Source organism: Piliocolobus tephrosceles, chromosome 10 (genome assembly GCF_002776525.5).
Source record: "Piliocolobus tephrosceles isolate RC106 chromosome 10, ASM277652v3, whole genome shotgun sequence".
NCBI classification, from domain to species: Eukaryota; Metazoa; Chordata; class Mammalia; order Primates; family Cercopithecidae; genus Piliocolobus; species Piliocolobus tephrosceles.
In genome coordinates this window covers 121,030,382-121,044,392 of record NC_045443.1, presented here as the reverse complement: position 1 = coordinate 121,044,392, position 14,011 = coordinate 121,030,382, and the positions used below count along the sequence as shown (strand labels likewise).

The 14,011-nt window shown below is 46.0% G+C and overlaps 2 protein-coding genes across 13 annotated transcripts in view; one reads left to right on the top strand and one right to left on the bottom strand.

Annotated features, from left to right (window-relative positions):
- C10H12orf65 (chromosome 10 C12orf65 homolog) overlaps positions 1–8,128 on the bottom strand; it is a 28,363-nt gene extending 20,235 nt beyond the window's left edge. The window contains exon 1 of one of the 2 annotated variants that reach the window (XM_023205849.3): positions 7,541–8,128. The gene's annotated coding sequence lies outside the window, so the exon portion shown is untranslated. The remainder of the gene's footprint in view (positions 1–7,540) is intronic. The other variant, XM_023205844.3, reaches the window with a different exon arrangement.
- The window catches only part of MPHOSPH9 (M-phase phosphoprotein 9), a 79,592-nt gene continuing 73,413 nt past the window's right edge, over positions 7,833–14,011 (top strand). For 3 of the 11 annotated variants that reach the window (XM_023205815.2, XM_023205812.2, XM_023205809.2), the window contains exons 1-3: positions 7,894–7,998; positions 8,769–8,922; positions 10,879–11,140. Coding sequence is in view for 5 of the 11 variants with exons in the window: in XM_023205809.2 (XP_023061577.1) it covers positions 11,037–11,140 (104 nt within the window). In the remaining 6 variants the exon portion in view is untranslated. Of the gene's footprint in view, positions 7,999–8,768; positions 8,938–10,878; positions 11,141–14,011 lie in introns of all 11 variants that reach the window. The other 8 variants (XM_023205811.3, XM_023205807.3, XM_023205836.3 and 5 more) reach the window with 6 other exon arrangements.

Genomic DNA, 14,011 nt, shown 5'->3' with positions numbered 1-14,011 from the left:
TTTTTTTTTTTTTTTTTTTTTTTTTTTTTTTTTTGAGACAGAGTCTCGCTCTGTCTCCAAGGCTGGAGTGCAATGGCACGATCTGGGCTCACTGCAACCTCTGCCTCCTGGGTTCTGGCAATTCTTCTGCCTCAGCATCCCAAGTAGCTGGACCTCCGTTGCCCACCACCACGTCCAGCTTTTTTTTTTTTTTGTATTTTTAATAGAGATGGGGTTTTACCATGTTGGGCAGGGTGGTCTCAAACTCCTGACCTCAGGTGATTCACAAGCCTCAGCCTCCCAAAGTGCTAGGATTACAGACGTGAGCCACCGTGCCCAGCGAGGCTCTGCATTTCTAACCAGCTCACAGATGAGGCTGTTGCTGCTGGTCCAGGCCCCACACCCCGTGGCAAGGCTAAGCGCTTTACACAAGGGTACTACTGCCTGTATTCTGGCACATACGACTGTCCACTGCTTGATGAGAGCCCTGGGATCATGATGGCAATGGTGAAGGCTAAAAAGGTGTAAAGGAGTGTTATAGGAGGGCAAGGAAATCATCCCAAGAAAAGGATTAAACAAATAATGATTTGAGCTAGCAGAGATGGTGACATGGAAACAAGGAGATTGGGAAACTGGGTCATATGGGGAAAAAAAAAAAACATCAAAAATGTCACCTCTATTGTGTTAATGTTCTAGAACAGTGTTGTCCAATAGAAACTAATGCTACTGGGCTGGGCGCGGTGGCTCATGCCTGTAATCCCAGCACTTTGGGAGGCAGAGGCGGGCGGATCATGAGGTCAGGAGATAGAGACCATCCTGGCTAACACGGTGAAACCCCGTCTCTACCAAAAACACAAAAAATTAGCTAGGTGTGGTGGCACGTAGCTGTAGTCCCAGCTACTCGGGAGGCTGAGGCAGGAGAACCTCTTGAACTTGGGAGGCGGAGGTTGCAGTGAGCTGAGATCGCACCATTGCACTCTAGCCTAGTGACAGAGTAAGACTGTCTCCAAAAAAAAAAAAAAAAAACCAAAAAACAAAACTAATGCCACCCACATGTGAAATTCTAAATTTTCTAGCAGTTACATTAGAAAAGAAGAAAGTGATGAAATTTATATTTAACCCAATATATCAAAAACATTATTTCAACAAGTGATCAATATTTTATTATTATTCTGAGACAAGGTCTGGCTCCATCATCCAGGCTGGAGTATAGTGGTGCCATCTCAGCTCACTGCAATCTATGCCTTCCAGCCTCGCTACCTCAGCCTCCTGAGTAGCTGGAACTACAGGCATGTACCACCATGCCTGGCTAATTTTTCAATTTTTTGTAGAGACGAGGTTTCACCATGTTGCTGGTCTGGAACTCAAGCTCAAGCGATCTGCCTACCTCAGTCTTCCAAAGTGTTGGGATTACAGGCATGAGCCACTGCACCCAGCCAATATTTTTAAATTGAGATATTCTTTTTCCCTTCCCTAGATATGAAGGCTTCAAAATCTAGGGTATAGTCATACTTACAGAACATCTGAGTTTGGACCACATGTGCTCACTAGCCACATGTGCTGGTGGCTACTTTATGGGACAATGTAGCTCTAGAATCTTGCTACCCAAAGTGTGGTCCACAGTAGGGGCAAAAGCAGCACGTGGAGGATGGTCAGGAATGAAGATTTCAGGCCCTGCTCTGACATACCAAATGAGAACCTGCAGCTTAACAAGATCCTCAGGTGATGCAGAGGCACATAAAATTTGACAAGCACTGTTCCAGAACACAGGAATCGGCAAGTTCTTCTGATTGCTAGGACAGACACTTTTAAAAGCTTTTTCCTTTTTCTTTTTCTTTTTTTTTTTTTTTTGAGACGGAGTCTCGCTCTGTCGCCCGGGCTGGAGTGCAGTGGCCGGATCTCAGCTCACTGCAAGCTCCGCCTCCCGGGTTCACGCCATTCTCCTGCCTCAGCCTCCCGAGTAGCTGGGACTACAGGCGCTGGCCACCTCGCCCGGCTAGTTTTTTGTATTTTTTATTAGAGATGGGGTTTCACCGTGTTAGCCAGGATGGTCTCGATCTCCTGACCTCGTGATCTGCCCGCCTCGGCCTCCCAAAGTGCTGGGATTACAGGCTTGAGCCACCGCGCCTGGCCCGCTTTTCTTTTTCTTTTCTAAAAAAGTAGAGATGGGGTTTCATCATGTTGCCCAGGCTGGTCTCAAACTCCTGAGCTCAAGCAATCTGCTTGCCTCGGTCTCACAAAGTGCTGGGATTACAGTCGTGAGCCACCATGCCCAGCCTGTTTCTTATTTATATAACATTTAAGAAACTGAGACAAGAATTCAGGAGGGCTGATTACCTGCTTATTCCATCTTGTTTCTTCCTTAAGAAGGAGATGAAACCGTAGGTCTCAAAACAATGACCTAATTAACAGTTAAGGGCCAAACAACATTGAGCTTAAACAGACCAACGTGCAACGTTGCCGCTTTGAAAAGACAAAACAGCCAGCAGGTGGTGCCAGAAGCTAAGTGAGGGGAAAATGATTTTCTGAGAAATGCTTAATGATAATTCATGTTTCAAAAACGTGTTTTGGGGCTAGGTGTGGTGGCTCATGCCTGTAATCCTAACACTTTGGGAGGCTGAGGAGGGTGGACTGCCTGAGCTCAGGAGTTCCAGACTAGCCTGGGCAACACGGTGAAACCCCCTCTACTAAAATACAAAAAATTAGCCAGGTGTGGTGGTGCACACCTGTAGTCCCCGCTACTCGGGAGGCTGTGGCAGAATAATGGATTGAACCCTGGAGGCGGAGGTTGCAGTGGGCTGAGGTCACTGCACTCCACCCTGAGTACAGGGTACAAAAAAAAGTGTTTTGGTGCTCTCTGTAAAATGGTAGTTAAAAAGAAAGTAGCCTTTCTCTGTCTTTCACATCCTCCTGTTAGCTCATCCTCCTGCTGTAGGTGCCTGAGATCCTTAAGGGCTGAAACCTCTCAAATGGAACTAGTGAGTATTGCTGGTCAGGTTTGAAACAGACCATGCCATTTCCTAGAGTTGGGGTTTTACACTGAAGGTAAAGCGCCCTTCACTCACAGTAAGTGCAGATAATTACTTCTCAAACAAGGAAAACATAATAGAGTGGGCAGGAAATGCAGAGCTGTTGTCTTTGATTTTGGGGGATGGGAGGAAAAGGAGACTAGGTCTGGCCTAAATTTAACAGGCTTAACGCTTGAATGCTTAATGCTGCAGAATTCAAGAGCTAGCTAATGAAATAAAGAGGAAAACATTCCCTTCACATAATCCCAATATCTTGTTCATTTTTATTTTATTTTTGAGCTGGAGTTTCGCCCGTCACCCAGGCTAGAGTGCAATGGCATGATCTTGGCTCACTGCCTCCCAGGTTCAAGTGATTCTCCTGTCTCAGCCTCCTGAGTATCTGGGATTACAGGCACCTGCCGTCACGCCCAGCTAATTTTGTATTTTTAGTAGAGACGGGGTTTCACCATGTTGGCCAGGCTGGTCTCAAACTCCTGACGTCAGGTGAGGTGCCTGCCTTGGCCTCCGGTAGTACTGGGATTACAGGTGTGAGCCACAGTGCCTGGCTCTGTTGATTTTTTTTTAAGCAGAAAACTTTGAATCCACATAATTACACCTGTCCTATTTGTGTGTATCATATTTCTTCTTCTTCTTTTTTTTTTTTTTTTGAGACGGAGTCTCGCTCTGTCGTCCAGCCTGGAGTGCAGTGGCACAATCTCAGTTCACTGAAACCTCCACCTTCAAGATTCAAGCAATTCTCCTGCCTCAGCCTCCCAAGTAGCTGGGACTACAGGCGCACGCCGCCATGCTCAGTTAATTTTTTGTATTTTTAGTAGAGATGGGGATTCACCGTGTTGCCTAGGCTGGTGTTGAACTCCTGAACTCACGTGATCTGCCTGCCTCGGCCTCCCAAAGTGCTGGGAAGTGTGAGCCACTGCACCCAGCCTCATATCTGTTCTATTTATGGCATCTAACAGGAACTTTATAATTTATCAACTATACTATTAAAACAGAAACACATTGAAAAAGCAGCAATACCACCACTGTATATTTTCTTCTAAAAGTCTCAAAGCCTGTATTTCTATTAATGATGCCTTGTGTTTGTTTAGCACTTAAAGATACCCAAACCAAAGCACTTTCTTCTTCTTTTTTTTTGAGACAGGGTCTCCCTCTGTCACCCAAGTGGAGTGCAGTGGTGTAAAAATGGCTCAGTGCAGCCTTGTCCTCCTGGGCTCAACCAAGCTTCTTTGCCTCAACCTCCCCAGTAGCTGGGGCCACAGGTGTGTACCACCATACCTGGCTAGTTTTTAATTTTCTTTTCTTTTCTTTTTTTTTTTTTTTTGAGACGGAGTCTTGCTCTGTCGTCCAGGCTGGAGTGCAGTGGCCGGATCTCAGCTCACTGCAAGCTCCGCCTCCCGGGTTCACGCCATTCTCCTGCCTCAGCCTCCCGAGCAGCTGGGACCACAGGCGCCCGCCACCTCGCCCGGCTAGTTTTTTGTATTTTTTAGTAGAGACGGGGTTTCACCATGTTAGCCAGGATGGTCTTGATCTCCTGACCTCGTGATCCGCCCGTCTCGGCCTCCCAAAGTGCTGGGATTACAGGCTTGAGCCACCGCGCCTGGCCTAGTTTTTAATTTTCTATAGAGATGGGGTCTTGCCATGTTGCCCAGGCAGGTCTCGAACTCATGGGCTCAAGCAATCCTCCTGCCTTAGCCTCCCAAAGTGATGGGATTACAGGTGTGAGCCACCACATCCAGCTGCAAAGTACTTTCAGATACATTATTGTATTTAATACAAATAAAATAAGAGATGCACACTTCCTGATTATCTCAGGGAGACCTATCTTGGAAGACCATTAGGTTTTCAATTTTTGAAACTAAATTATCCTTTCTACACCTTGTTTCGTTACCTTTCATAGTATCTCCAGATCTTTTTCCAGTTCCTTAGGCAATGTTAGATCCTTTTCCTTAACTTTTTCTGTTTTAAATTTTTATTTATTTATTTTTTTGAGACAGAGTCTCACTCTGTTGCTCAGGTTGGAGTGCAGTGGCACGATCCTGGGTCACTACAACCTATGCCTCCCGGGTTCCAGCGATTCTCCTGCCTCAGCCTCCCAAGTAGCTGGGATTATAGGCACCAGCCACCACGCCCAGCTAATTTTTGTATTTTTAGTAGAGACAGGATTTCACCATGTTGACCAGGCTGGTCTCCAACTCCTGACCTCAAGTGATCCGCCTGCCTTGGCTTCCCAAAGTGCTGGGAGTATAAGCATGAGCCACCACGCCCGGCCAACTTTCTCTTTTTAAAAGACTAATCAAGTACAGTAGAGAAGAGGGAAAGAGTAGAACAAGAAGCTTGATCTGTGACTGTGAACAATTAAGATAACTCACTACTAGGCTGGGTGCAGCGGCTCACGCCTGTAATCCCAGCACTTTGGGAGGCTGAGGCAGGTGGATCACGAGGTCATGAGATCGAGACCATCCTGGCTAACACGGTGAAACCCTGTCTCTACTAAAAATACAAAATAAATAAATAAATAAATAACTGGGCGAGGTGGCAGGCGCCTGTAGTCTCAGCTACTAGGGAGGCTGAGGCAGGAGAATGACGTGAACCTGGGGGGTGGAGCTTGCAGTGAGCCGAGAGAGCGCCACTGGACTCCAGTCTGGGCGAGAGAAGGAGACACCGTCTCACCAAAAAAAAAAGGCAACTCACATTCTGTATTTGACGACTCCTCTCATTTTTTCTTTTGTCTCAAAAAGGTCTTACTGCTGAGGAGTGCAAGCTCTGTGGCCAATAGACCTGCATTCAATGTCTCAATGCCACAATTTACTTACTGGGCAACTTTGGCTCTATTTCCTCATCTGTAAAATGGAGATACTACTACCTAGAGTGAGAACAAAATCATACATATTGCCATAAATGTAAAGTACTTAGTGCTCACTAAATGGGAGCATGTCAGATCTCTCAACTACAAGGCTGAGGAACTTCGGAATGACACACCACATACACTGTGATTTTATGACACAAACCCAGTCTGGGAACTGATTATTTCACGGGCCTTTGTTTTAGAGCTTAGGGTGAAAAGGCATCTAGAACAGTGGCTTGTAAATTATTTTACTTGGTATGGTCCAATTTAAGAAGTACTTGAGAAGCCATGACATTACTGAAAACATGTTATTTGGTGGGGTCATAATTCTGGTCTGTGAAATCAGGTACTAAGGAGATCACTGTGATGCCAAAAATGTAGCCTGACTTCCCAGCAGGCTCGCACTGAAAGATAAAACCATCTTCAATGAAGCAAGTCCTGGTTTAAACAAAATATATTTTGGAATTATGTAATATAATTTAAAAAATCACGAAAAACAGGATAATATCACATTTACCCTTTAAAAATTGCCAGGCATGGTGGCTCACGCCTATAATCCCAGCACTTTGGGTGTCCGAGGCAGGGGGATGACCTGAGGTCAGGTGTTTGAGACCAGCCTGGCCAATACAGCAAAACCCCGTCTCTACTGAAAATACAAAAAATTAGCCAGATGTGGTGGCGGGCACCGGTATTCCCAGCTACTTGGGAGGCTGAAGCAGAAGAATCGCTTGAACCCGGGAGGCAGAGGTTAAAGTGAGCCAAGATCACGCCATTGCCCTCCAGTCTGGGTGACAGACTGAGACCCTGTCCCCACCCCCCCAAAAAAATTTAAAAAAGTAAAAAATAAAAATTGGTAGGTATATTTCGGAAGCTCCAATGAGATGGAAGGCCTCCTGGCAAATCTGTCATTCCAAGGGCAAATCCATCTCCTGGGTCGTGGAGGCCTAAGTGATAGTGCCAGGGAAGTCCCTTTACTGTGGGCCAGAACTCCTGGAGGGAAATCGAGGAGCTGGAAGGACCTTAAAGGTTAACTAGGCTGAAGAATGTGGCCTGCACAGTGCACATGAAATGGGCTGGGGACCCACGGGGAGGAGAGCGGGTTCCCTTAGGTCCTTCAAAAGTAGGGCAGGGTGGCTGGCGCCTGTGATCCCAGCACTTTGGGAGGCCGAGGAAGGAGGATCGCTTGAGGCCAGGAGTTCAAGACCAGCCTGGGCAACACGGTGAGACCCCCCCCCCCCCCCCCACGTCTATTTAAAAAAACAAATATCTCCGCAGAAGCCTAGCGAGGGCAGTGCTGACCACTACTACGTGTCAGGCCTGAAACAGCACCTGATGCGTGCTCACAGCTCCACTCAGCTAAGTACATGAGGATCCTTCCGTTTCGCCTTGGGCCTCCGTGGAACCGTTTTCTCCAGGACGGTAGTCTCTCCTCTCCCCTGCCCTAAGTGCTTGAACAGCTCCAGGGCCGACCCACAGCACCTAGCGTAAACCAGGTCTCGACAAAACTGAGCTAGGGTGTCAGGGCCGGCCCCACCCCACCGCCAGCGCGGCCTCAGGTAAACTGGCTGCGCCACTCGGGGTCGCAAGACGGGAAAAACCCAGGCATCCCGGCTCCCAGTCCTCTCTCCGGAGCCCTTGACAGTCGTCGGCAGCCGTACGGCTACCTGACTTCTCCGCAGACGCTTACCTGGTCTCAGGACCCGACTTGTGCCCTCAACGTTCTAGAGGAACCGGAATCACCGCAGCAGAGGACTCGCAATCGCGATCCCGATATGCGCACGCGCCGTACTCTGATCGCGGTTTCCCTCATCTACCAGGGGCTCATGTTTACTCACTGCGCATGCGACAAACTGAAGCTTCTTTCCCTCGTGGCAGCGGCTGGCTTCCAGAGAGCCAATCAGAGAAGAGGGTTTCATAGCACTCCCACTCCCTTGTCACACCCCCGGGGTTGGACATCTCTCTTTGGTTGGAGCTGCGCGAGGGGGAAGGGCGAGGTGGACGCGCGCACCACCTTTGGCTGTCTCCGCCTCCTTCCGAGCAGCCAATCACCGGCGAGACGCAGGGCGCGCGCGTGCGCTCGCTCGAGTAACGGTCGCGAGAGGCCGCTCTCCTGACCCTGACATCGGCAGCGGGAGCGGCGGCCAGGTAAGCGGCCGCCAGCCTGCAGGGAGCTGTAGGCCGCTGGGGACAGGGGACGAGACTTAGGAGACACCGTCTTAGCGGCCCCCTGAGTGTGGTGATGGGCTGGGGTGTGAGGAGACGGCGGCCGATAAACTTGACCCTACCGGAGCCCTTCGCGGTGTGGGAGCTTTGCCCCGCCGCGGTGCGCCTTTTCTAGACTCGGCGCCCTTGAGTGACACTCGCGCGGCCCAATAGCGGAGCGCCCTTCCCGAGGGGCGGGGGGTTTGTGGTTTTATTTATTTATTTATTTTTTTCCCCCCATTTTTTGCCAAGGTGTCCCGGCTTCCTTTTGGGATCGCGGTTGTAGTTGCAGGAGCGGTGGCTTTTCTCCGTCCTCCTTGCTTTCCGTAGCTTAGGCGACTGCATGGATTCTCCCTCTCCTTCCCACTTTGACCCCATGGCGGCCACCAGCCATTGCGGGCTGGCTGTGAGCCCCAGAATGTCAGGATCTGGTCTCATCCCTATCTGAAATCTCTTCCTCTCCCCCAAGCCTCCCGGCAAGGCGGAGCGCCCAGTTAACTTTCATGTTTCATAACCGCCAATCGTTCCTTTTGCCCAGCTCCCTTTTTTTGCTAGGGGGTGGGGACACCAAAAGCGTCATATCTTGTTGCTGAGAAATAGAAAAGCTCTGCTCTTATATTCACTCTGTATCAAAATTAAAAAAATTTTTTTTTGCATTGTATATGTGGGTGTTTAAGGATTTTTCCCTCTTAACTTCCCTGCCCTCCCCCCAGCACCTCCACTCCAATGGAGAAGCATCCTTGAATTTGTAGTGGTTTTCCATCTGGATCTGCATCCGGATCCGGATTACCTCAGCAGCGGAAATAATAGATGGGGTTGCAGGTCCATCTCCCTGGAGAGCTTGTGTTTTCCTGGCATAACAGCACGGTAATTGGAATCCAGGTATTTCTGTTGCCAGTTGGAAGGGGCAGTCCTTGACTGTTTCAGTGCCCCATTTGTCGTGGGTGATGGGCTGAGCCACTGGGGAAAAGTCCATTTAGTTAGGTCCGGTTACCCTTTGCATTCACTCCTGTCCCTGAAGGAAATGGTCCCTGTTTTTGTGTAATGCTTTATAGAAGCAGGACCTAAAAGTGGGAATCTAGCGGAAGCGGAATATTAGACAGTATTCCTGTTGCACTCTCTAAGCTTTTCTGTTTGTAAGCAGCTGAAGTTTTTTTTTTCCTTTATTTCTCCTTTTTCTTCTTGCTCCCTTGCTCTTTTATAAATGCATGAATTCCCCAGGAAAGAGGCATCTTGTTTGACCTGTTACAGCCAATTTGCCATCGTATATACCCAGCTTCAGTGAAATTTTAGTTGGCCTGGCAAATAATTTTTTTATTTAGTATTTTTATTTTTATTTTTTAGGAGATGGGGTCTCGCTCTGTTGCCCAAGCTGGAGTGCAGTGGCAGGATCATAGCTCACTGCAGCCTTGAACTCCTGGGCTCAAGTGATCCTCCCACCTCAGCCTCCAGAGTAGCTGGGACATGCTGCCAGTAGCAGCAGGCAGGCTCCAGTGTGTCCAGTTGGTTTATTTTCTAAGAATAGCTGCACAGAGACAAAAGACCATATATATAGTTTAAAATGTACTTCCAGACAATGGGGAAGCTATGGTTGTTAACAGTTTAATTGGCTCTTTTTAAAACAAATTAAATATTAAGTAGTTCAGTTCTTCTAGTCTCTGTATAAGTCAACAAACATATGTACTTGGTAGAATTTATTAAACAAATGAACAAGGCATGCAAGTATTCCAATTGTTACATAACAGAATTGTATCTAGAACCTTCATTGTAAAGCCTGGCAAAATGGTTTGCACTGTAATCCCCCCTGCTCGGAAGGCTGAGCACTTGAGGCCAGGAGTTGTAGACCAGCCTGGGCAACGTAGCAAGATGCTGTCTCTTTTTTTTTTTTTTTGAGACAGAGTCTCGCTCTGTCGCCCAGGCTGGAGTGCAGTGGCCCGATCTCGGCTCACTGCAAGCTCCGCCTCCCAGGTTCACGCCATTCTCCTGCCTCAGCCTCCCGAGTAGCTGGGACTACAGGCGCCCGCCATCTCGCCCGGCTAGTTTTTTGTATTTTTAGTAGAGACGGGGTTTCACCGTGTAGACCAGGATGGTCTCGATCTCCTGACCTCGTGATCCACCCGTCTCGGCCTCCCAAAGTGCTGGGATTACAGGCTTGAGCCACCGCGCCCGGCCTGCAAGATGCTGTCTCTAAAAAAAAGAACATTGATTATTAAACATATAAAAATCTGAAATACTAACTGAAAAAGGTGATGCTGCTTTTGCAAATAATCCTTGATGTAGATTTTTAATTGAGATACATAATTCATATACCATAAAATTCAGCCTTTTAAAAGTGTACAATTCAGTGGTTTTTAGTTCACAAGGTTGTCCAGCCATCATCACTAATTCCAAAATTTTTTATCACCCCAAAAGAAACTCCATACCAACTGCACTCACTCAGATTCTCTCCTTACTCTATCTCCTGGCAGCCATTTGTCTATGAATTTGCCAATTCAAGATATTTCATATCAATGAAATCATATAGTCTGTGGTCTTTTGTGACTGGCTTTTTTTACTTAGCATAGTATCTTCAGTGTTCTGTGTTGTAGCATATGTCTTTTTATGGCTGAATCCTATCCTGTTCTATGGATATGCTTCATTCGTTTATCCATTTAGCCACTGATGGACATTTGGGTGGTTTCTACATTTTGATTATTGTGAATACTGTTGCTATCCTTAATGGAGATCTGCATGAAAGAAGTTAAGGTTTCCAAAGTTATGTAAAAACAGTTGCTAGGTTTAGTGGCTTTTTATAGTAGTTTCTTTTCCCCCATTCATTTTCAGACTCTCTTGGAAATTTAGCATATTTCACAGTTCTGAATGTTAGCCACTGAAAATGCAAGTAGATGATGAAGCCTCTGAAGATGACACGGATTCACTTTCCTCAAACAGTCCAAGAACCTTTATTTTCAAATAAGAGAATATAACACTTTCTTTACACTATGGAAGAGTTTGACTTGGTGAAAACCTTACACAAAACTTCATCTTCTGTAGAATCTGATAAAAATTCTCTTCATTCTCTTGGACTGAACTTAAATACTGATAGGTAAGAATGGGATTTTAGAAAATGTAACAAATCAGAATAACCTTATTTGCATACGTTTACCAGTTTATCCAAATAGTGTCATAGTTACTGATTTGAATTATTGTTATTATTATTATTTTTTAACCTATCAAGAATGTTCAGGGAGGCTGGGCGCGGTAACTCATGCCTGTAATCCCAGCACCTTGGGAGGCTGAGGCGGGTGGATCACCTGAGACCAGGAGTTGGAGACGAGCCTGGCTAACATGGTGAAACCTGGCCAGGTGTGGTGGTGTGCACCTGTAGTTCCAGCTACTCAGGAGGCTGAGGCAGGAGAATTGCTGGAACCTGGGAGGCAGAGGTTGCAATGAGCCAAGATTGCACCACTGCACTCCAACCTGGGCAACAGAGCAAGACTCTGTCTTAAAAATAAAAAAAAAAAGAGGCTAGGCGCAGTGGCTCACACCTGTAGTCCCAGCACTTTGGGAGGCCAAGGTGGGTGGGTCACAAGGTCAGGAGATCGAGACCATCCTGGCTAACATGGTGAAACCCCATCTCTACTAAAAATACAAAAAAAAAAAAAAAATTAGCTGGGCGTGGTGGCAGGAGCCTGTACTCCACCAGCTACTCGAAAGGCTGAGGCAGGAGGTTGGCGTGATCCTGGGAGGCGGAGCTTGCAGTGAGCTGAGATGGCGCCACTGCACTCCAGCCTGGGCAACAGAGCGAGACTCCATCTCAAAAAAAAAAAAAAAAGAAGAAAGAATGTTTAAGGACAGTTATTTAAGTCAGGAATAGGTTTAGTAGTTTCATGTTTTTCATTTCTCCCAGAGATACGTACTTTTGCATGGAAAGCATTCTGAAAAAGAACTTGTTTTGCTTGTTTTACTTTCCTTTACACTTTTTTGTTTTTGTAAGTTACAAGCGTATCTTTAACATTTAGTTGCCTAAATATTATTTCTACATTTTTAAATAATTGGGACAAATGATGTTTTATGTTGCAGAAATACTTCACCAATGTGGGAAGCAGCAATTAAAGTTGAGTATTAGGAAGTTAAGACAAAACCAGGCTCTAAGTAGACAAAATAGTGGACTAAATAGATGTTACCAAAGTGTGTTTTATGCATTTTATTTATTTTTTTAAATGCATTTTATTTTTAAACTATCCTATGATTGGTTTGTTTTTATTTTTATTTTTTTATTTTTTTTGAGACGGAGTCTCGCTCTGTAGCCCAGGCTGGAGTGCAGTGGCCGGATCTCAGCTCACTGCAAGCTCCGCCTCCCGGGCTTACGCCATTCTCCTGTCTCAGCCTCCCAAGTAGCTGGGACTACAGGCGCCCGCCACCTCGCCCGGCTAGTTTTTTGTATTTTTAGTAGAGACGGGGTTTCACCGTGTTAGCCAGGATGGTCTCGATCTCCTGACCTCGTGATCCGCCCGTCTCAGCCTCCCAAAGTGCTGGGATTACAGGCTTGAGCCACCACGCCCAGCCTGTTTTTTAATGGTCTTAACACAGATTGGTTAGTTTGTTTGTCATCAGCCTGTTTACTTTCAATTTGCACATAGTCTGACAAGCTTGGTTATTGGGTTTCTAAATTTATAGTAGTGTAGAAACAGCAAAAAGGCAAGGACTGTAAGAGAGGAGAGCACCTACAAACAGCATGTAGAAGAAAGGAAAACAGCGGTTTTGGGGCCTTACTGGTAAAGGGGCAAGGAACTTTAAACACAGTAGGTCTTGAAGAAATTGTGTATTGTAATTATAAATAAATACATTACTTAAAAAATTGTTAATTCTCTGCCCTTTTCAGGAGGAATTTAAGGCAGCTTACATGGGTATATAAAACAATGGGGGTGGGGAGTTGTAAAAAACAAAGGAATATGTGAAGTAAAACGAGAAAGTACATTTTAAAAGGCACAGGGAATGGTCCTACAGTAATCTATATGCACTTGCTGAAAGTTGGCCTCGCATTTTGGTTGTTGTATTACTTGGTGGTCCCTTTAAAGTACACTTCTAGAAGAAATTCCTGTGAGAACAGTGTTTGATTTGGGTGGAGGAAGCTGTGCCTTGCTAGTGAAAATTAGGCAATTAAACTTGTCTCCCTTTTCATTGTGACTGGCAGGTAAATTGGCCACATTTAAACTCGATTATTACAGCTATGTAAAACCCTTTACTGATAACATATGTTCTTCCCTTTCAATTTTTTTTTTTTTTTTTTGAGACGGGAGTCTTGCTCTGTCACTAGGCTGGAGTGCAGTGGCACGATCTCAGCTCATTGCAGTCTGCGCCTCCTGGGTTCAAGGGATTCCCCTGCCTCAGCCTCCTAATTAGCTGGGACTGCAGGCGTGCACCACCACACCCGGCTAATTTTTTGTATTTTAGTAGAGATGGGGTTTCACCATGTTGGCCAGGATGGTCTCCATTTCCTGAGCTCGTGATCCGCCCGCCTCGGCCTCCCCAACTGCTGGGATTACAGGTGTGAGCCACTGTGCCTGGCCTCCTTTGAATTTTTAGTAATATTTTCACTGGTCCTAACTATTATTTTACTGTTATTTTTATTTATTTATTTTTAAAACAAATTCTTTGTGAAAGAAAGCAGGATATCAAGCAGTAAATAAATGAAAATGATCTTTTTGTGACTAGATTTTAAGTACATTTTAATGTCCTGAAATATATTGTGTGTTTATAAAACAAATCCAAAATAACAACTGAAGTTTGGAAAAGCAGTACTCCTGGAAAGAATCAGTGCTGTTTTACACACTGAGTAGGCTAAGTAAGTCCTGAATACTTGCTGCTAATTTGCTTGGCACAACTTTTATTCAGAGATAGTGCCGAGATAGATATCACCTTATCATACCAAATTGTGGGTATCCAGTGAACAAGATTTGACTGTCATTTGGGG